This window comes from Schistocerca americana, chromosome 2, assembly GCF_021461395.2.
Source record: "Schistocerca americana isolate TAMUIC-IGC-003095 chromosome 2, iqSchAmer2.1, whole genome shotgun sequence".
NCBI classification, from domain to species: Eukaryota; Metazoa; Arthropoda; class Insecta; order Orthoptera; family Acrididae; genus Schistocerca; species Schistocerca americana.
Window position 1 is genome coordinate 587007671 of NC_060120.1, and position 24288 is coordinate 587031958.

Genomic DNA, 24288 nt, shown 5'->3' on the forward strand with positions numbered 1-24288 from the left:
TTTGCCTCTACACTTTGCTTATGCCATATGAACCCAATCCGAGTCTAAATTTCCTGGCAGATTAAAACTGTATGTCATTCTTCCTGGCACAAGTTTCATATCAGCACACACACACACACACACACACACACACACACACACACACACACACACTCTGTTGCAGAGTGAAAATTTCATTCTGGAAACATCCCCCAGGCTATGGCTAAGCCATGGTCTCTGCAGTGTTCTTTTTTCCAGGAGTGCTGATCCTGTAAGTTTCACAGAATAACTTCTGTGAAGTCTATAAGGCAGGAGAAAAGATACTGGTGGAAGTAAAGATGTGAGGGTGAGGAATCATGCTTGGGTAGCTCAGTTGGTAGAGCACTTGCCTGCAAAAAGCAAAGGACCCAAGTTCGAGTCTCTATCCGGCACACAGTTTTAATCTGTCAGAAAGTTTCATATCAGCACGTACTGCGCTGCTCTACATGGAGCTAATGTAAGTTGAAAATCCAAGTTACAAATCTGATGTCTTGTCGCCCACCAACTACTACTGCAGTCTGCAAGCAGAAGGAGCTAGCTATCATTAGCAGGTGATTCATGGCCATTACCAACATGTTTGCTGAAGATGCCAATGGACATGCCAGTTTACCTGCTGTAAGCCATCTATTGAACCTTGGTGTTAAAGGGCCTCTTGGTTTTTTTAATTCCTGAGTTGAAGCTGCTGCCAATACTTCATATGAACAAGCACTTGATCTAAGGGGACTAAATCTGTCCACTACATGCTTAGTTCATAAACTAGTTCCCAAGCCAACAAATGAAACTCAAGTCACTCATTTGTCTGCAAAATTATCATTTTGTATGTTGTCTAATGAATGAGATTATCTCCAATGTTTTTAGATACCCTGATCATGCGGAAAGTTGAAGTTACAAAAATTGGTTGTTCCATATTTGTGGACACATCTCTTTACCAAATAAAGAGGACTATTATCGTGTCTTATTACTGCATTATATTTGGTGTCTAACATGAGACCAATATATTCCTTTACTGTCTTAAAACATATGACAAAGTAGCAGCAGATTTAGCTTTTTCGTGAGAACTTTCCTTTGTTGTCTACTCAGTGTTTAATAATGTTTCCCAAAAGCATAAATTTCTCAAGCCTGAATTGTGACATCACTGTCTTAACATTACTTTACAAGTCAAAATCAACATTCAATATCATACTGAAAGTTTGGATGAAGGCAGTCAGGAAGCTGCAGCATTTCTCGGTTTCCGAAAAGTGTGACTCGGAATGACATCTACGTATGGGGTTCAAGTGAAATGTGTGAATGCAATTAGGATTTTTTGGTGGGGAGGACGCAGCACATTATCTCAGATGGAGAGTTGTCATCAGATCTAGGAGTAACTGGGTGTGCCCAGGGAACTGGGTTGGAACTCTTACTGTTCATGTTGTGTATTAATGACCTTGCGAACAATATTAATAGTAACCTCAGACTTCCTGCGGATAATGCAGTTATCTGTAATGAAGTACTGCCTGAAAGAAGCTGTATAACTATTCAGTCAGATCTTGACAAAATTTAAAAATGGTGTAGAGACTGGCAACTTACTTTAAATATTTAGAAAAGTAAAATTGTCCACTTCGTAAAACGAAAAAATGTAGCATCCTGTGAGGGTAATATCAAAACTGTCCCGAGAAAGCCTACTTGTGAAGACTCAAGAATCTGTTTTAAATGCTTACTCTAGGAATATTGTACAACCCGCTTTGTGCCACTTCCATGGTGATCATAAGTATAAGATTAGCTTATTTACAGAACGCATGGAGGCATTTGAACAATGATTATTTCTACACTCCATATGTGGTGAAATGGGAAGAAACCCTAATTGCTGGTAAGTGGGATGTACCCTGTACTATGTACTTGTGTGGTTTGCAGAGCACACACACAGATGTAGTCATAGGTACATTCAACCGGCACTGGCGCCCGGGCACGCTATGCGACCCTAGCGGCCACTTTGGGGCGCGTCTGGACTCACACCTGTCTCTGCAGAGGGCCGCGCGGCGTCAGCGGCGGCGGCTGGCGTCAGCTGGCCTTCGGGGTGCGCAGGCGCCGGCGGCTGCAGCTGCGGCTGCTGTCGGTCCGCTCCCTCGGCGGAGTCAGCGGCAGGCCCGCGCAAGGGTACGCGCAGCACCTGTCCGGGGAAGATGAGACGCGCGCCCAGCCGGTTCAGCTTTGCCAGCTCCGACGGCGTCGTGTCGAACCGCGCCGCCACGGACGTAAGGGTGTCGTTCGCTGCCACCTGCACAGCCACAAAACCCACGTCTGTGTCGTAATGCAGCCGAGACAAATAATACAATCGAAACGTACAATACCAGCCATTACTGGTATCTTCAGTTCGATACAAATAACTTAGTGTACATGCATTCATAAAAAAAAATCAGTCGTTTCATATTTAAATATTAGTGTTATACATATTTGAATTAATGTTGAAGAACTTTATTAAAATTTATCTAAATTCGTTTTCATTAATTGTTTCAAAGATGTACCAGCAATTATTATCGACTAAGGTATAAGATGAACATCAATAAAATCAAAATGAGGATAATGGAAAGTAGTCGAATTAAGTCGGGTGATGCTGCGGGGATTAGATTAGGAAATTAGACACTTAAAGTAGTAAAGGAGTTTTGCTATTTGGGGAGCAAAATAACTGATGATGGTCGAAGTAGAGAGGATATAATTTGTTAACATCGAGTATTGATTTAAGTGTCAGGAAGTCGTTTCTGAAAGAATTTGTATGGAGTGCAGCCATGTATGGAAGTGAAAGATGGACGATAAATAGTTTAGACAAGAAGAGAACAGAAGTTTTCGAAATGTGGTGCTACAGAAGAATGCTGAAGATTAGATGGGTAGATCACATAACTAATGAGGAGGTATTGAATAGAATTGGGGAGAAGAGGAGTTTGTGGCACAATTTGACTAGAAGAAGGATCAGTTGGTAGGACATGCTCTGAGGCATCAAGGGATCACCAATTTAGTATTGGAGGGCAGCGTGGAGGGTAAAAATCATAGAGGGAGACCAAGAGATGAATACACTAAGCAGATTCAGAAGGATGTAGGCAGCAGCAGGTACTAGGAGATGAAGAGGCTTGCGCAGGACAGAGTAGCATTGAGAGCTGTATCAAACCAGCCTCAGCACTGAAGACCGCAACAACAACAACAACAACAACAACAACAACAAGTTGTAAACACACTGATTTTATACACTACTGGCCATTAAAATTGCTACACCACGAAGATGACGTGCTACAGATGCGAAATTCAACCGAAAGGAAGAAGATGCTGTGATATGCAAATGATTAGCTTTTCAGAGCATTCACACAACGTTGGCGCCGGTGGCTACACCTACAACGTGCTGACATGAGGAAAGTTTCCAATCGATTTCTCATACACAAACAGCAGTTGACCGGCGTTGCCTGGTGAAACGTCGTTGTGATGCCTCGTGTAAGGACGAGAAATGCCTACCATCACGTTTCCGACTTGATAAAGGTCGGATTGTAGCCTATCGCGATTGCGGTTTATCGTATCGCGACATTGCTGCTCGCGATGGTCGAAATCCATTAGCAGAATATGGAATCGGTGGGTTCAGAAGGGTAATACGGAACGCCGTGCTGGATCCCAACGGCCTCGTATCACTAGCAGTCGAGATGACAGGCATCTTATCCGCATGGCTGTAACGGATCGTGCAGCCACGTCTCGATCCCTGAGTCAACAGATGGGGACGTTTGCAAGACAACAGCCATCTGCACGAACAGTTCGACGACGTCTGCAGCAGCATGGACCATCAGCTCGGAGACGATTGGTGCGGTTACCCTTGACGCTGCATCAGAGATAGGAGCGCCTGCGACGGTGTATCAACGACGAACCTGGGTGCACGAATGGCAAAACGTCATTTTTTCGGGTGAATTCATTTTTTCGGGTGAATCCAGGTTCTGTTTACAGCATCATGGTGGTTGCATCCGTGTTTGGCGACATCGCGGTGAACGCACATTGGAAGGGTGCATTCGTCATCGCTGTACTGGTGTATCACCCGCCGTGATGGTATGGGGTGCCATTGGTTACACGTCTCGGTCACCTCTTGTTCGCATTGACGGCACTTTGAATAGTGGACGTTACACTTCAGACCTGTTACGACCCGTGGCGCCACCCTTCATTCGATCCCTGCGAAACCCTACATTTCAGCAGGATAATGCACGACTGCATGTTGCAGATCCTGTACGGGCCTTTCTGGATACAGAAAGTGTTAGACTGCTGCCCTGGCCAGCACATTCTCCAGATCTCTCACCAACTGAAAACGTCTGATCAATGGTGGCCGGACAACTGGCTCGTCACAATACGGACGCCAGTCACTACACTTGATGAACTGTGGTATCGTGTTGAAGCTGCATGGGCAGCTGTACCTGTACACGCCATCCAAGCTATGACTCAATGCCCAGGCGTATCAAGGTCGTTATTACGGCCAGAGGTGGTTGTTCTGGGTACTGATTTCTCATGATCTATATACCCTAATTGCGTGAAAATGTAATCACATGACAGTTCTAGTATAATTTATTTGTCCAATGAAAACCCGTTTATCATCTGCATTTCTTCTTGGTGTAGTAATTTTAGTGGCCACTAGTGTATTATATCTCTCCTTGTCTTCGTCGTGTAACACTCCTATCACAAGACTTTCTGCAAACGTGACGTCATTTTGATGTCGCGCGGTATCCACGACCGCAGAAACTGCTATCGACTGAGCTCTCAGTACACTTCATGATCACACAGCGGAAATTTGTGAAAACACGTCGTTCTGGGTAGCATTTGTTAGAATTATTGTTATAATGAAACATCACATTATTTATCGACGGTTACTGCTGTCATACTCTGTACAAGAGGGCTCTCTCAGGAGTGAGTTGTATTCCTAAATAATTTAGAAATGAAGCATGAAACACGCTTTTATTACAACTTTCAGTATGCTGCTTCAAGGTAACGACGCAATGAAAATTTATCACAAACACGTCACCCTGTCAGTTAATAATGCACATATGATATAAACCTTCAAGAGACACTATCACAACGAAGACAGGAAGTTATCAGATATCCAAATGCTAGCATAATGGGCTATCTCGTGGTTTGCTGATTGGGAGGATGCAGGTAATTTTTTTCGTGTTAGCGTTGTTAACACATTATGGGACTTTCTTATGGGTTTAACACTCTTTTTTTGCAATATTCGATGTTATTTAGACTTCCATCTGCTTACAGTCCGAAGGATGAAATAAATATTTGGCGATTTCCGAGTGTGTGGCTAGGCAGGGACCTAAGAGGGCAGCTTAAATCGCAGCGAGTGAAACGAGGAACAACAATGTTTTATCTGAGTGGTGTCCGTTCTGTCGGAAATGCCCGGCTCTTCTTTTGTTCCAGTGCGAATGCACAAATATCGTTCCAACTCCCATGGGAATCAGGAATTACAAGTAGACAGATGGAAGTATGAGGGACACTGCACTGCTGAGACAAATTGGAAATTTGGGTCCGTCAGGGACAGCGTCCGGATGGCCCAAGCGATTTAGGCAATCGTTAAAGAGGAGCAGTAAATTACGAGTTCGAGTAAAGGTCTGGCGTAAAGTTCAGCTTTCGCCACTGCGTCATAAATGCCCTGTGTGGCTAGCCGTCACGATTGCTCACCCACACTTCCACTTTCTTCCTTCCTACATTTCGTGTTTACATGAACATTAACATTCATATACATCCTTGTCACAAATATTTCGCTTTTTGTCTCTAACATGTGGCGATTCCCGAGCGTGTGGTTAAGCAGAAACATAAGAGGACAGCTTAAACTGCTTGGAGTGAAACGAGCAGCAGCAAAACCCGTATTGTTTCTCGAGTCAGTAGCAATTCCTGCGGTTATCGATACTGCACGTGAAGTTAAAATAACGTGACGTTTGCAGAAAGTCTTGTGAAGTGTTATCCTCCGTTGTGCATAGTTTTAGTGGGGGAGTGGTTGGAAATGGACAGCCTTCGAGGGAATGTTATGTGATGTGGACGGTCTTGGCGAAATACCTATCGTAAATGGAGCCATCATGGTTCTGTAATACTGCTGAATGCTAATTTTTTGCTTATTGTTCACTATGCGCAAATATAGTGAATACAGTTGTTCAAAATTTAGAAACTTCATTTCAATAAATAATGGCTGGAAGCTTGCCGAGTAACACAATCCTTTCACCAGTTAATGTTTCTTCGCATCAGAAACAGGATCCTAGGCCAGCAATATATCCCACCGAAGGCAACGAAGCCAACAATGAAACAACAAGGTTTGTGATATTGCATAAAATTATATCTGAATGAGGGATTCGATGCAACTTACTTAAAGTAAATGATCAACGTCTCATTCGAAGACATATCATTTAACATTAATCACTTGAACAGCCAATTGCAGTGTTACTCGATGGATGATCTCTGTCATATACAAGGTGAACTAACTCAATCTACGGAACTTCGGAGCTTGTTCAGTGGATATTTTCTGGGCATTTTCGTATAAGGGACCGGCGGTCTCAGGAGGTTCATCACAGAGTATTAAAATAATTACGATTTATTTGCTTCGCTAATCCTCTCACCTGCGATTCTGTGAAAATATCTTCACAATATTACAAAATTTTTGAATGTGCAACCCAAAACATACAATAGGAAACGAGGAGTAATATGCAGATGCCCAGTACTGTGATTGTTGCCGTCGCTGCGCGAACAGGTCGGCATACTTAAACCTAACCAACCCCAGGACATCACACACATCCATGCCCGAGGCAGGATTCGAATCTGCGACCGTAGCAGTCGCGCGGTTCCGGACTGAAGCGCCCAGCCGGTCCGCGTGGCCGAGCGGTTCTAGGCGCTTCTGTCCGGAACCGCGCGACTGCTACGGCAGGTTCGAATCCTGCCTGGGGCATGGATGTGTGTGATGTCCTTAGGTTAGTTAGGTTTAAGTAGTTCTCAGTTCTAGGGGACTGATGACCTCAGATGTTAAGTCCCATAGTGCTCAGTGCAATTTTTTTTTTTTTTTTGAAGCGCCTAGAACCGCTCGGCCACCACGGCCAGCGCACCAGCCTTTCACAAGGTTCAGTGAAACCGTACACAGGGCGGGTTAGAGAGAATTTTTCCTCATATTTTTTGCGTGTCTCCTCCCATTTTTCCGCGTAGGCGGCCTATCACTTGGCGCCCCCTACAGCACCCTTCCTTTCCTTCCCTCCCTCATACATGAGTTGCCATTCCTTGACCTCTTAACGAGGGTGGTTTTATAAGTCTGGCAAAAAGCAAAAAAATGTTTCGTGAACAACCTACCTTACTCCTCGACATAGTTTCCTTTGAGAGATACGCGTTCGGTCCCGTGATCCTTCAGCTTTTTAATTTCATCGGAAAAATAGGTTCGGTCTAACAGTGCGACATACTTCTTGACTGCAAATATCACTTCCTCACTTAACGAAAGTTTCTTCCTAGCAAGCGAAAGTTAGGGAACAGGAAGCGGTCACTTCGGGGTACATCTGGCGAACAGGGTTGGATGATCAATTCATGAACTTTCGCCACTGTTACCGCTGATGCGTGGGATGGTGCATTATTCTTTGAAAAAGCACTTTTTCGCGTGCCAAACCTGGTCTTTTTTTCAGCCACCCTAAGTTTCAAACGATCCAACGATGAAGCGTGATAGGGTCTAGTTATGGTCTGCTTTTTTTTTTTTTTTTTTTTTTTTTTTTTGCAAGTAATCCATGAGGATTATTCCTCGAAAATCCCAAAAACCGTGGCCATCGCCTTATCAGCTGACAAAATGGACTTTCCCTTCCTTGGTAAACTTTCACCAGCTTCTTTTCATTGTTTTCACTGCCGTTTTGACTCTGGTATGCAGCGGAGGAACCAGATTTCATCAACACTCACAAATCGGCGCAAAAAGTCTTGCCGATTGCTATTGAACATCGCCAGGCCATATGTTGAAACGCTGTGCCGGATGCGCTTTTTGTCGACTGTGAGCATTCGCAAAAACCCACCTCGCACACAGCTTCTTCATAACCAATTAACCTTGCAGGGTATTTTGCACTCAGTCTGATGAGATGCCTACAGTCTCAGCAACATCACGAATTTTTATTCAGCGGTCTTGCGTCAACGTGTCATGGATGTTGCTAACAGTTTCCCTTGTGGTGACCTCAACTGGGCGGCTGGAGCGCGTCTCGCCTTCGGTGCACGTCCGCAAGTCGACTTCATCCAATTCTGTTTTGCTTTGTGCGGCAGATCAACCCTCCAAATGAAAATGTTTAACAACAGCACGAAACTCTATTTTCTCCTTTTCCAATCGCGGTCGACACACTGACCAATTCAGATGGTTGCCAACAACGAAGGCGTCAACAACCGTACTCTGTACATTATTGAAATTCTTTATACGATCCTTAGGATAATCAAGCTTACTAGCCACGAAGGCGCAACAAAAATGTTCCATTCTTTCCTGGAAAATTGCTATTCTTATCCAACCCCAATGTGAAGCGGGAGACTGCGTGCTTTGTAATCCTGTCAAATGTGGCTGCAATTACACCCGCTGTTAGACGTGGGACCCGTCTAGGCTTACTGCATAATGAAACGGTCATCTACTGCTTTAGCTGGCTGTAGTGCCCACATCTCCCTCACATACCCACCTACATAGGGAGAAATGATCATCACGATAAAATAAGAAATCAGGGCTTACACAGAAAAATTGAAGTGCTCGTTTTTCCCGCGTGCCATTCGAGAGTGGAACGGTAGAGAGAGAGCTTGAAGGTGGTTCATTGATCCCTCTGCCAGGCACTTTATTGTGAATAGAGTAATCACGTAGATGTAGACGGAGTAGTGCCTGTGGTTCGGAACGCTGTCCATGCACTTCAAACCATGTTGTCAGTAATACCAATTTCCAGGCCTATAAGCGTCAAACTTCGTTCTACCTACTTCACGACTACTCTTGCCCATGTCAAGTCGTCCAAACGTCTCCGGGCCATGTCGTAATGATGATCACCACGACAGTGCATTGCAACTGCTTGTTGATCGACGCACACCGTCTCCTCCCGTACCTTCAACTGCCTCGCATTGCGGGGCCAGCCCTATTTAGAGCTATAGTCACGCTGACCAAACCTCACGTAATGTCGAGCAGTGTGTGCACGATTGGAAAACCTCTAGCAACAAGCTCTCCAACTTCCATTCATGCCCACCGAGTTGTTGGCACGTTATGTTACTTTATCGATCTCGTTCTTAAGTTTTGCAGGCCACTTTCACTTTTTCACCAGACACGAATAAGTAAACGTATCTGATGTCACAATTTTTTTAACATAACGTAAAATGTTAACACTTACTTGGTCCTTAGTGAGAGAAGAGAGGATTACTAACTCTTTCCAACGAAGGTTGAAGCAAAAGTATCTCCAAAAGAAAGAACAAAAAGAACAAGTTCAATTTCGTACATGCAACAGCTTCTTGACAAACTGGCTTTAACGGTATATACGCAATAAAATTCGCTGCATTAACACTCGCGTGCAGGTAGCTCGTTTCGTACACCAAGCTGGGCTTTATCCAACTTTCAGTTCATTCCAAAGCAATTTAAATTAGCTGCACAATTTTTTACTGTGGTATTAAAGTAAATGCTCTTATAAATCAAACACTGGGGTCAGCATAAAAGCGCTTCTACTTACGCTCACTAATCCAAGCTGCTCGTTGCAAAAGCGTGGCAGGAACAGCTTATAACCCACCTCCGGATCTGGCCCAGTTTTTAAAAGGCAAATTTCACGACATTTTTTCCCCCGGAGTATCTGCTGCATTTGGGCTGGTGTCTCCATTTTTACGCTTCCGTACCTCAATCGGTAAAAACTGAATCCTTATAATATCACTTTGCTGCTTGTCCGTCTTTTACTCAAGAACGGGTAGTAGAGGTATGAAGTTGAAATTTATGTCACATACTAAGGTCCACGATCGCTTGGCGGTGTGAAGAATTTAAACTTCTAGGTCAACGCAACCAAACGATAAGACCATTTATATCGTATGTTTCGATACTCCCGAACTGACTCACCAACAACCACAGATGAACTTTCTATATAAATGCCCCGCCTGGTGGTCTAGAGGTAAAGCGGGTTTCTGCAAACTGAGAGGTCGCTGTATCGAATCTCGATCGAACCACGGATTTTTCAGTCTTCGTTTAATCCAGCCTTCACCTCTCACTGAATCGAGGAGTCCCCAGAAACTATACGCGGTTCGAATTGCACGTTAAACTGTAGGTTGTCTTTCCCCGGTTTGATAACTAGTGATGGTTTGGAACACGCAACTCGTCGAAGTGGCATCCAACTGAGAGACCTGCACCAGGCACCAAAGAGAGAAGAAATTTTTATTATCTATACAGATAATATTGTACGTAACTCTCAGAGCGCGAAAGCTACTCGGTCTTTTCCAGTTTCTGTATCATGAACTTGCTACCATTCACAAAGTCATGGAAAACAGTGACAGTAGTTCAGGACGTCATCGGCTGGAGAACAACGAGAAGCATTTTGGAATATGCGTCTACCAGTTTGTCGAAACTAGCGTAATAGCGACACGCTCACTTCTTTTTTTTTTAATTATAATATTCACTCGTCTCAGCCTGTGTGTGGACTAACAGCAAATTAGCAAGTCGTGCTCGAAACATTGAGCACTTCATGTAAGTTTACCAAGCGTACACTCAACGGGTCACCGATTTTGCTCGTCTTTCGCCTGACTGCAGCACATACCTTGATGTAACAAATTCTGCTTTGATAAGATGCGCTTTTCAAGAATTTTCGAAAAACCTTGGATCAAAAGCTAAGAACCTGTTGAATAATATACGAGAGCGCCAGCAGTCGAGAAACGGGGTTAGAGTAACCGACTAAGGCGGCAGACCAGAATTATCCTCTCTAACCTCAACCTTTCTTTTTGTTATTTCCCACCCAACACTTGTTCGCCTAGAACAACAACAAGTGTAGATGAATAGTAAGGAATCTTGAGAACAATTATCGATACACTCATGACGCGTATCGCAGTGAAGTCATAGAGTACTCCTGGTTCGAATCAACTACACGGTACTTTTACTGATTAAGCAGTATCAATGGACAGCAACTGTGTCCCCTATTCCTTCAACGGGCGGGGTTTATCTTATCCTACCTGCTGTGCTGTCAACTGCTGCGTTTCGATACCAGAAGTGATACTTTTGTTAGACAACAGTTCATTAACTGCTCGGGCGCTCGTACGTAACTGTGCACTGGAAAGATTCGCTCACTGTGTTTTGTAAATGGAGTCGTTATCAGGTTCTTCAACGGCAACTAAAGAATCATCATACAGGTGCCTGGTGACAGATTAGGAAAAAACACAACTGATGAGACCCGATCGCAGTACCATGAAGGCTTACAATGTGTGCAGTCTGGCACGTTGGCCGGTTGTGCTACCTTCAATGCTCGATGGTTAGTACTCTAGTAAGGTATTCAACACGTTCGTAGAAAGTTCAACTCTAAATTCGCAGAAAGCCTTGAAGAAGCACATTATTTCTTTCTTGTCTCAGACGTTATGTCTGGTTAAAAATGGAAGGTGACGCGGACCTGGATCAAGCGTGCCTTCCTTTTAACTGTACGGTATATGTTACATTGCATTTAGGAACTTTCGGGTAATTCAACAAGTGTCAATAATTACAGATTTCTGTAGTTGTATATGTAAGTTTGGATGTAGCTGTATTCCATTGATGTACTGGTGGATATTGTGTGGTATGACTCCTGTAGTTGATAGTATAATTGGTATAATGTCAAATTTATCCTGATGCCACATGTCCTTGACTTCCTCAACCAGTTGGATGTATTTTTCAATTTTTTCTCCTGTTTTCTTTTGTATATTTGTTGTATTGGGTATGGATATTTCGACTAGTTGTGTTAATTTCTTCTTTTTATTGGTGAGTATGATGTCAGGTTTGTTATGTGGTGTTGTTTTATCTGTTATAATGGTTCTGTTCCAGTATAATTTGTATTCATCATTCTCCAGTACATTTTGTGGTGTATACTTGTATGTAGGAACGTGTTGTTTTAAAAGTTTATGTTGTAAGGCAAGCTGTTGATGTATTATTTTTGCTACATTGTCATGTCTTCTGGGGTATTCTGTATTTGCTAGTATTGTACATCCGCTTGTGATGTGATCTATTGTTTCTATTTGTTGTTTGCAAAGTCTGCATTTATCTGTTGTGGTATTGGGATCTTTAATAATATGCTTGCTGTAATATCTGGTGTTTATTGTTTGATCCTGTATTGCAATCATGAATCCTTCCGTCTCACTGTATATATTGCCTTTTCTTAGCCATGTGTTGGATGGGTCTTGATCGATGTGTGGCTGTGTTAGATGATACGGGTGCTTGCCATGTAGTGTTTTCTTTTTCCAATTTACTTTCTTCGTATCTGTTGATGTTACGTGACCTAAAGGGTTGTAGAAGTGGTTATGAAATTGCAGTGGTGTAGCCGATGTATTTATATGAGTGATTGCTTTGTGTATTTTGCTAGTTTCTGCTCGTTCTAGAAAGAATCTTCTTAAATTGTCTACCTGTCCATAATGTAGGTTTTTTATGTCGATAAATCCCCTTCCTCCTTCCTTTCTGCTTAATGTGAATCTTTCAGTTGCTGAATGTATGTGATGTATTCTATATTTGTGGCATTGTGATCGTGTAAGTGTATTGAGTGCTTCTAGGTCTGTGTTACTCCATTTCACTACTCCAAATGAGTAGGTCAATACTGGTATAGCATAAGTATTTATAGCTTTTGTCTTGTTTCTTGCTGTCAATTCTGTTTTCATTATTTTTGTTAGTCTTTGTCTACATTTTTCTTTTAGTTTTTCTTTAATATTTGTATTATCTATTCCTATTTTTTGTCTGTATCCTAGATATTTATAGGCATCTGTTTTTTCCATCGCTTCTACGCAGTCGCCGTGGTTATCCAATATGTAATCTTCTTGTTTAGTGTGTTTTCCCTTGACTATGCTATTTTTCTTACATTTGTCTGCTTCAAAAGCCATATTTATATCAGTGCTGAATACTTCTGTTATCTTTAGTAATTGGTTGAGTTGTTGCTGCCAGTAGTTTCAGATCATCCATGTATAGCAGATGTGTGATTTTGTGTGGGTATGTTCCAGTAATATTGTATCCATAATTTGTATTATTTATCATGTTGGATAGTGGGTTCAGAGCAAGGCAGAAGCAGAAAGGACTGAATGAGTCTCCTTGGTATATTCCACGCTTAATCTGTGTTGGCTGTGATGTGATATTATTTGAATTTGTTTGGATATTAAGTGTGGTTTTCCAATTTTTCATTACTATGTTTAGGAACTGTATCAATTTAGGATCTACTTTGTATATTTCCAATATTTGTAGTAACCATGAGTGGGGTACACTATCAAAAGCTTTTTGGTAATCAGTGTATGCATAGTGTAGCGACCTTTGTTTAGTTTTAGCTTGATATGTCACCTCTGCATCTATTATCAGTTGCTCTTTACATCCTCATGCTCCTTTGCAACAGTCTTTTTGTTCTTCATTTATAATTTTGTTCTGTGTTGTATGTGTCATTAATTTCTGTGTAATGACTGAAGTTAATATTTTGTATATTGTTGGTAAGCCTGTTATGGGGCGATATTTAGCTGGGTTTGCTGTGTCTGCTTGATCTTTAGGTTTCAGATAAGTTATTCCATGTGTAAGTGTATCAGGGAGCGTGTATGGGTCTGCAATGTAACTGTTAAATAATTTAGTTAGATGTGAATGTGTTGAGGTGAATTTCTTTAGCCAGAAATTTGCTATTTTATCTTCACCAGGGGCTTTCCAATTGTGAGTAGAATTAATTGCTTGGGTGACTTAATGTTGCAAAATTATCACTTCAGGCATTTGTGGTATCATCTTGTATGTATCTGTTTCTGCTTGTATCCACCGTGCATGCCTGTTATGTTGTACCGGGTTTGACCATATGTTGCTCCTGAAGCGTTCCATGTCTTATGTTTGGTGGATTGTCTATTTTAATGTGTGTGTTATCTATTGTCTGGTAAAATTTCTTTTGGTTTGTGTTGAATGTTTGGTTTTGTTTCCTTCTATTTTCACTTTTTTTGTATCTTCTAAGTCGTTTGGCCAATGCTTGTAATTTCTGCTTCTTTTCATCTAATTGCTCTATCACTTCTTGTTGTGAGATTTTACCTAACCTTTTTCGTTTTTTTTCTGACATTTCATTCCTTATAAATTGTGTTAGCTGTCTGATGTCTTTTCTCAGTTTTTCTATTCTGATCTGTAGCCTGTGTTGCCATGCTGGTTTTGTGGGTCTCTTCTGTGTGTTGGTTGGTTCTGATCTCTGCCTAGTGTGTATATTTACTGTAGTATATTTACTGTAGTGAGTGCTCCTATATAAACCAGTAGTTGTAACTCTTCCATAGTTGTGTTTTCATTTATTTTGTTGTGTATGATTGTGTCGATAGTTCTTATTGTTGTTTCGACTTGTGGGTTATTTGGCGGTCTATGCAAGAATGGTCTAATATCTGTATTTGTGTCTTTGTATTCTATATATGTCAGCTGAAATTTTTCATCTATATCTAACATGAGTGTCACTTCGTGTTCTATTTGTGCTTGTTCTGGTGGCTGTCTTAAGATTTCGTTTTCCTCTGATTGTTTAATTGATGCGTGTTGTTCTTTGTTTGTTTGCTCTGGGATGTTTGAGTCCATTACTGTATTTTCTTCTTCTTCTGATTGCACATTATTTTGTTCCAGTATTTGTTGCACTTGTTGTTTGATGTTTTCTAATTCTGAATGGGGTATCCTGTTATTTTTGATTATTACACGGATCTGATCAGCTGGTCGTTGTTCTGTTAAAAATTTTAATTCTGGGTATATGGTAACAAATGTTGTGTATACTTGTGATCTGTATCCAGTTGTGTTGGTTCCTAGGTTTGTTGCTTGGTAATAACAGAACACGAGGTGTCGATTAACTTCATCTGACCATCTCATCCTCTGTCTTTGTTTTCCTTCTAGGGTGGTTGCAGGAAGCATATCCTGCAAAACACCTCTATTTGGATTTGAATCATTTTCCAGTTGGCTAGCAGTGTCGTTACCATTGTGGGCGCGCATAGGGTTCAAGCGTCGTCTCCGACCATGACGGCGCTTGTCCGAGGCTTCTTTAGTTCTGTCCTGAACCAACTAATCACACTAAAACGGGGGTTAGCCCTATTAGTGGTTTGTTCTTTTCGTCGCCTTTTACGACTGGCGACCGGAGGCCTATTCTTTTCCCGGGCCTCCACGGGAATAATAATAATAATAATAATAATAATAATAATAATAATTATTATTATTATTATTATTATTATTATTTACATATCTATCGTTACAGCAAACTACAACGTATAGTAACTGACTAAGTGCATGAGCAGTTCCATTCATATTGACAATTCTCGTGAACAGACAGTAGTAGTAGTAGTTGTTGTTGTTGTTCAGTCCAGAGACTGGTTTGATGCAACTCTCAATGCTACCCTATCCTGTGCAAGATTCTTAACCTCCCAGTACCTACCGCAACCTACATCCTTCTGAATCTGCTTAGTGTATTCGTCTCTTGGTCTCCCTCTACGGTTTTTACCCTCCACGCTGCTCCCTCCAGTACTAAACTGGTGATCCCTTGATGTCTCAGAATATGCCCTACCACCCGATCCCCTTTCTTCTAGTCAACTTGTGCCACAAACGCTTCTTCTCCCCAATTCTCATTAGTTATGTGATCTACCCATCTAATCTTCAGCTTTCTTCTGTAGCACCACATTTCGAAAGCTTCTATTCTCTTCTTGTCCAAACTATTTATCGTCCATGTTTCACTTCCATACATGGCTACACTCTATACAAATACTTTCAGAAAATATTTCCTGACACATCTATACTCGATGTTAACAAATTTTTCTTCAGAAACGCTTTCCTTGCCATTGCCAGTCTACATTTTATATCCTCTCTACTTCGACCATCAACAGTTATTTTGCTCCCCAAATAGCAAAACTCCTTTACTACTTTAAGTGTCTCATTTCCTAATCTAAAACCCTCAGCATCACCCGACTTAATTCGACTACATTCCATTATCCTCGTTTTGCTTTTGTTGATGTTCATCTTATATCCTCCTTTGAAGACACTGTCCATTCCGTTCAACTGCTCTTCCAAGTCCTTCGATGTCTCTGACAGAATTACAATGTCATCGGCGAACCTCAAAGTTTTTATTTCTTCTCCATGGATTTTAATACCTACTCCGAATTTTTCTTTTGTTTCCTTTAGTGCTTGCTCAATATACAGATTGAATAACATCGGGGAGAGACTACAACCCTGTCTCACTCCCTTCCCAACCACTGCTTCCCTTTCATGCCCCTCGACTCTTATAACTGCCATCTGGATTCTGTACTAATCGTAAATAGCATTTCGCTCCCTGTATTTTACCCCTGCCACCTTCAGAATTTTAAAGAGAGTATTCCAATCAACACTGTCAAAAGCTTTCTCTAAGTCTACAAATGCTAGAAATGTAGGTTTGCCTTTCCTTAATCTATTTTCTAAGATAAGTCGTAGGGGCAATATTGCCTCACGTGTTCCAATATTTCTACGGAATCCAAACTGATCTTCCCCGAGGTCGGCTTCTGTCAGTTTTTCCATTCGTCTGTAAAGAATTCGCGTTAGTATTTTGTAGTAGGATGCTGTAAATATAAGCAAAACTATACTGAATGTTGGGCTCTATAAGGTTTCCTTTCTGTGCAACGACCATGGAATATAAAATTATAAAGGATGTAGCAATCAGTCGCGGAAACATAATTCATTTATCTTGTTGCAAATCTATTTCGACTGATATCAGTCATCATCTGTGCATTTTTCTAACCGATACATGCCATAAGTGGAAGTACTGGCCTTGGCAGATTTCTATTATGATAGAAATCTGTGTGTGTGTGTGTGTGTGTGTGTGTGTGTGTGTGTGTGTGTGTGTGTGTGTGTGTGTGTGTGTGTTTTGGGTTTAAGGGCGCTCAACTACTGAGGTCATTAGCGCCCAGTCACAATTGTTAGAGCACATAGAATCTAGTAAAACTCAAGGGGGGGGGGGGGGGGGACACCAGAAAGTTCTTACAAAGATGCAGATAAAATAAGTGAAAGAGTTAGATGTCTTTGGATAAGCCAGTCAAAGTAATAAAACGAAAAACACGAGCAGTTGCTCGAGCGTCATCAGTTAAAATATCCTGTAAAGTAGATGGCAGAGGCAGGACAACACGAGATTGACTAAAACGGGGACACGACAATAAAACATGGCGCACTGTTAATACATGACCACAAGGGCACTGCGGGGCTGGGTCACCGGAGAGCAGGTAGCTGTGACTAAACCGGCAATGCCCAATCTGCAACCTGATCAGAAGGACCTATTCTCGCCGAGATGGTCGGGAGGAGGTTGTCCAAGCAGTTGGGAACGGTTTTACTTCCCGGAGCTTGTTTCCTTGAAGTGAGGACCAAGCATCCCACCACAACGACACAAGCCTCTTACAAACAACCCCACTAACATCAGATGACGGGACACAATGGGAGGCGGGCCGAGGCAGGACGACTGCAGCCTTGGCTGCAGCATCAGCAGCCTCATTCCCAGGCACTCACTCCTACATGGCCGGGAACCCACAGAAAGCTGACAGGAGAGCCACCATCAGCAAAAGAATGGAGGGACTGCTGGATCCGAGCTCCAAGGCTCTGAAGAGCACTGAGTGAATCACAGCAGAGTACATACGATGAATGGCGGTGGCGGCGGGCATACTGAACGGCCTGATGGAGAGCAAAAAGCTCGGCCGTAAAGCTGGAACACTGGTCGAGGAGCCGGTATTTAAAGGTGACGGCCCCGACGACAAAGGCACAGCCGACACCATCGTCAGTTTTGGAGCCATCCGCGTAAATAAAGGTGTGACTGGCAAGTCGCGCACGAAGTTCGACAAACCGTGAGCAATACACTGCAGCCGGAGTACCCTCCTTCGGGAGCGAGCTGAGGTCGAGATAAATATGAACCGGAGCCTGGAGCCAAGGTGGAGTCTGGCTCTCACCCTCTGTGTGTGTGTGTGTGTGTGTGTGTGTGTGTGTGTGTGAGTGAGAGAGAGAGAGAGAGAGAGAGAGAGAGAGAGAGAGAGAGAGCGAGAGAGAGAGAGAGAACACGCGCGCGGCTGTGGGTGGGGAGAATATGTAGCGTTTGCCCTAGTTGGCCGTTTCGTGAAACACCTGGTTGTTTGGAGCGCGTTGAACAATCATTAGCACGTAAATGCCAGTTATGGACAGCATTTTCTGCAACATCTCTGAAACAATGATCATCACAAGGCAGTCTGAACAATGCCTCCGAATTTCATTAGCATCAAAACAGTCACCGATCCCTAGTGGGGAAACGGTGCACTTGTTATATTTCTGGCCAGATAAGAAATTGTCTTCTTCTATGTCCTCTAAACACACTAAAATTCTGTATGCGTGGTTTTTTTTCACCCCATATATGTCGAAGTTAGCAACTGCAAATAGTTCCTCATCCAAATCAATAAAAATAGACATTAAGAGGAAAAAACCTGTTACAACAAACAATATGCTCTCCTTTTCTCACAACTATTCTGAGACTTCTTTGTTGTCGGTAGGGGAACTACGACCCCAGTTCGTCGTAACATAATCTGGCTGGCTACCTAAATGTCCATACTGTCCGAATGGCATTTAGCATTCTGGTAATATGCCCTTTCTTCCATCGCTCTTCCTTAGTGTGACGTTATATCAAATTCTACGCCATCTGAGCGGTGTGATATTCTTTTTCAGTAGATTGTAATCCGTTTGTTCTCCAAGTTCGGCGAAACAGGTTCTTGTTCCAGCTGACTCCAACGTACTATTTCACTATCATCCACTTAGTTCGTGGGCGCGCTCACACACACACACACACACACACACACACACACACACACACACACGCGCGCGCGCGCGCGCGCGCGCCCCCGAGGGAGGACTAACCTCCGGCGGGAGGGGCCTCACAATCTGTGATATGGCGCCTCAAACCGTGCGGATATGTACATTAGTATGATCAGCAAAAATGATTAGTATCTGAACCACGTCGGCCTGCGGGTCAACATCGACATCGCGGCGCAACACCACCAACCGGTAAAATGTGCCTGCGGATCTCATTGTTGCTATAAACCGAAGGTAATGGATCAGTGTGACTTGAGTTGATGTGCAAGACGCATCGGAGGCGTATGCGCAAACCGCACCATCGAATTAAAGAGTTTGAAAGAGGACTCATTATTGGCAAGAGAGAATGTGATGCATTCGTCCGGGAAAATGCTGTTCAAAGTGCGACTAACCGTTTCGTGAGTGCAATGGGTGTGTGCGGAATGGTTCACGAAAGGTCATGGAACAGGACGAGATGGGTCAGGTCGCCCCACCCAGACTACCCGAGGAAAGATCAACATCTCATTCGAATGGCATTGCAGAACAAATCTGCGTCATCCTCGGCTCTCGTGCACGGTGGAACAGTGTGACACACCGGACACTGTCAGGGGTGACTGTCCGTCGCCGTTTATTACGGTATGGGTTACTTGCACGTCGTCCATTTTTGACGAATGTGCAGAAACACCGTAAATGGCAATGGTGTGTGGAACGTCATCACTGGGGACATGAAAGACATCGGACAGTGTTTTCGGACGAATCTTGGTCCTGTTTGTTTGAAAATGATGGCCGCATTTTGGTTCGCTGCAGACAGGAGCAGCATCATCACAGTGACTGTGTTTATGTCATTAACATATACTGCAGGACATCAAGCTCAAAATTGGCCATAAATTAAAAAAAAATTCGTCTCCCTACGAAATACCAATACTTTTCTCAATTGATGGCCAATTTTGAGCTTGGTCTTCTGCAATATGTGTTAATGAACAACTTAGTTTGAAAAGTCGTAAAAGGTCGAAACCTGGGTCGTAATTAAATACACAACAATACAGAGGATAGTGCGACTGCAGGGACTATCTCGCGCACGCCTCCCGCGAGACCCACATTCTCACCTTGTATATCAACACTCTACATTCGTATTCGTAGTGTCCCACCGCAACACACTCATTACTCGTGGAAGACATTCTTACCAAGTCCCATAAGAGTTCGGGGAATATGTATGCATCCGCACAGGAGGAGGAGGTCACGGACGGTATTGCCAGAACAGACATCATTGATGACCTGCAGCCATCTAGAACGAAATTAGAATTAATTTTAATACTTTCAGCTGCTGACGGGCGTTGATAAATATCAACGGGGACAGGAGGCGTGCGCGAGATAGTCACTGCAGTCGCACTATCCTCTGTGCCCTCGGTGGCTCAGATCGATAGAGCGTCTGCAATGTAAGCAGGAGATCCTGGATTCGAGCCCCGGTCGGTGCACACACTTTCACCTGTCCCAGTTTATATATATATGAACGCCCGTCAGCAGCTTAAGGTATTGATTTAATTCTAATTTCGTTCTAGACGGCTGCAGGTCATCAATGGTGTCAGTTCTTTCGGACATGCCACAAAAACAGACACCATATCCATATAAGTATATGTCAATGACATCCTGCGACCCGTAGCTACACCCTTTCTGCACAACACCGCAGACGCCATTTTTCAGCAAGGCAACGCACGACCACATGTTGCTGCACGAACACGCGCCTTTTTGGTGTCGCGGGATGACAGCGTTTTGGCCTGGCCCGCCATATCACAGACTTGTCGCCAGTCGAAAATGTGTGGGACATGATGAAACGATGTGTGCAGCGCTATGACCCAACGCCATCCACAACAGATAAACTTTGGAACCATTCGCGCCTTTTAGGCGTCGATGCCATCACGCGTGGAAAAAGTTATCAGGGCCCTCGATGGACCCTGTGCCTACTAGGCAACAGGACACATGCTCAACCGAGGTGACTGAAATGCTGATCATTTCTGCAGAACATACTGATGTACATGTCCTGTGAATACGAGCGTCCTGTATCTAATCTTTCAAGGTGTTCTACATTTTTTTCTGAACAGGAGTGTACTTAAGAAATGCAGAGTTTGTAGAAACTTTAGGAATAATGTTGGCTGCACTTATAAAAATAGCTGGTGTTTCATGTAAACTTCAAAAGAGGGAAATACCACTGACACCAACAGTTAAACGGATAAGAAGAATTGTTAGAGTATCTCAGTCACTGCAGCAAGCATGATACCGAAGTAGCTAACAGTATGACTAAATTAAGTAAATTCCAATCTGTGCCTGTATTAAGGTCCAATAACATACGGGTCATTCATGCGGGACCGTTTTACAAGAGTCATGTTGACAATTTAGAAGCAAGGCTTAACTACTTAGCCTTCTTGCGTTGGAATTAATCAAATTTGCAAAATAGTAGTAGTTATAATGAGTTGTTCTGACTCCGACAGTGTTAGTCCATCTGAACGGTCCGAGAAGCTAGGTATAACTTATGGAGAAGGAAGTACTGTTTATCTCGGCAAACAATTTGTTATCTCAAACAGAAAAATAAGAGCTTTCAAGGAGTGCAAGGAATATAGAAATAATGAAGGGAAGCCTCGTGATCTGCTTCCAGTGCCTCGCGCTTCGGACGCTACTGCTATAACAACAGATTAGTGTCAACGCTCATTTAGCTCCAAGAATTAGATTTTAACCCATTTAGGAATGCCTTTTTGATGTACCATGTGTCTCATTTGATATCCATCAATTTAACTGGACTTCCTCTGTTCAAACCGACCTACTGTCAAATGTGAAAACTTGTCTGGCAACAGGAAGGCAATCAGCAGAGGAAGTATTCTGTCGTAAAAGAAAAAGAGACGTCAGAGCAACGTACCTTAGAGCTGTTTGGAGAATTTTAAAGGATTATGTGAGTACCGGAAGTTATAATTTTCCAACTAAAGCCCCGCTAAAAAGATTATTGAAAACATAATTGACTGCACAGTTTTGGAGATTGCATGAACGCGAATGAACTACGAGTGTCTATGTGATGCAAAAGATACTACAAAGGGGGAAATATTAACACTTACAGATTTTGGCGGTAGCTAAGAAACAACAGCCGCACACTTTTTTTTTTTTAATTTGGGCAACTAACGGAACCACGCAACAGATATTCAGAGCATGCATTGGCTGAAATCTGCTTCTATTCTTTTGCTGCTGTTAGATTTGGTTACAGGACTATTAGGGGATACAGAGAAGAAGTAACAAACGTTCAGCAATTCCATTTACTGTCGACGGTTTTGTCGAAATCTGCAAATGCAACTAGTGTTTGTGTAACAAATAACAGTCAATGAGACGCTTGTACCGCACAGGAAAAACTAACTTCATTCCGTATATTACAAACAAACCGGATAAGTATGGTTCGAAGTTGTTTGTCCTGTGGGACTACACATCTTGAATGTTCCTAATTTAGAGGTATAGTGTGCTTTGCAACCAACAGCTCAATACAAAGTGTAAAATGCACTAACTGATATCTCCTCTCATCGTTTACTTGAACAACTGAAAAAAGTAATGTAACTTGCGATAATTAGCACACCAATTTTTGTTTAGTAATGTCTCTTTTGAATAATATAGTTGAAACAATGAGTTACAATAAGAATTACTGCCACATACAACAAGCATAGTTAGTCCCTCTATTTTTGGGGTTCAGAAATATATTATTCTCAGTGTCTCACGTTCCCAAGAGAAACAGGGTAATTATTTTGGTTTCTATTATCCACAGAGAATCTGCAGTTGGCCCTGAATGCAAAAAGCCCAAGATAATATATGGGACTGCCTAATCAGTTGTCAAGTACCTGCACACTATCAGAAAGAACAAGGAAAATATTACTGAGCTAATTTTTTAATTATAGAACACAGTAGGTAGAAACAGTCGATGAATTTCTACAATCACTGAAGAAAGTGGCAACAAAATACTACTAAAATTTGTGTGCAGAATATATGAGACTGGAGATGCGATCAGACTTTCGGAAAAAAATTATCCACACGATCGTGAAGATAGCGAGGGCACATAAGTGCCAGAGCTATCGCACTTTCATCGTAACAGCTCATGTGTCCAAGTTGCTGATATGAACAACAAATATAGAAGTTGGACAAAAATATGCGGATTCATAGAGTGCAGCAATCGATCGTCCTCTTTAGATTTTATTATGGAAATTCAGATTTCGGCTAGTAGCTAGACACTCTCAATGCGCTATTTTTTATTCTCAATGCATGTAAGAACCTGCTGTTCGGGCGTCAGTTACGGTATTCCAAGAACTCTGACTGACGCCCGAACAACAGGGACTTACATGCAATGAGAATAAAAAATAACGCATTGAGAATGGCTAGCCACTAGCCGAAATCTGGTTTTGCATAATAAAAAAGGACGACCGATTGCTTCAAATGGTTCAAATGGCTCTGAGCACTATGGGACTTTTTTTTTTTTTTGTGGTTTTAGGGCGCACAACTTCAACGGTCATTAGCGCCCAGACTACGTTAAGAATGCACCGCGAGTCACAAGTTTAAAACAGCAACGAAACGGAAAACACGATAAAAGACAGACTGACAGGCATAGGATTAAAAAAACAGCATAATCAAATGTCCTTAGAGAGGGTTGTCAAGTTGATAAAATGAAGAACGCGAGCAGCTGCTCGTGGGTCATCCGCTAAAATTGCATCTAGAGTACATGGCAGGCCAAGATCAAGGCGCAGTGTGTTAAAATCCGGACAGGACGTTAAAATGTGGCGGACCGTCAGCAATTGCCCACATGGGCAGAACGGCGCCGGCGCAGCCGTCAGCAGATGGCGATGGCTGAACCGGCAGTGTCCAATTCGTAACCGGGCCAAAACTACTACCTCCTCCCGCCGAGAAGGGCGTGAGGAGGCCGTCCAAGCCGCGGGAAGAGGTTTCAAGGCCCGAAGCTTGTTGTCTGTAAGCGCAGCCCAATCGGCATGCCACAGCGATAAAATGCGCCGACAAATGACCCTGCTACAATCTGACGAAGGGACACAACAAGAAGCTGTCCGAGGCTGGAGGACCGCAGCCTTGGCTTCGTTCCCAGGGATACCGACATGGCCAGGAACCCACATAAAGCTAACCGGAGAACCGACGTCCACCAGCTGCTGAAGAGAGCGTTGGATCCGGTGCACGAAAGGGTGAACCGGGTACGGATCACTGAGGCTCTGGATGGCGCTCAGGGAATCGGAGCAGATGACATAAGCAGAATGTCGGTGGCGGCAGATGTAAAGAACAGCCTGGTAGAGGGCAAAGAGCTCAGCTGT

The 24288-nt window shown here is 42.9% G+C and overlaps 1 protein-coding gene across 10 annotated transcripts in view; it reads right to left on the reverse strand.

Moving 5' to 3' along the window:
* Positions 1-24288, reverse strand: part of LOC124591006 (oxidation resistance protein 1) — a 775097-nt gene that overhangs the window by 261840 nt on the left and 488969 nt on the right. For all 10 annotated transcript variants that reach the window (XM_047131701.1, XM_047131696.1, XM_047131697.1 and 7 more), the window contains one exon: positions 2011-2272. In XM_047131701.1, the coding sequence (XP_046987657.1) occupies positions 2011-2272 (262 nt within the window). The remainder of the gene's footprint in view (positions 1-2010; positions 2273-24288) is intronic.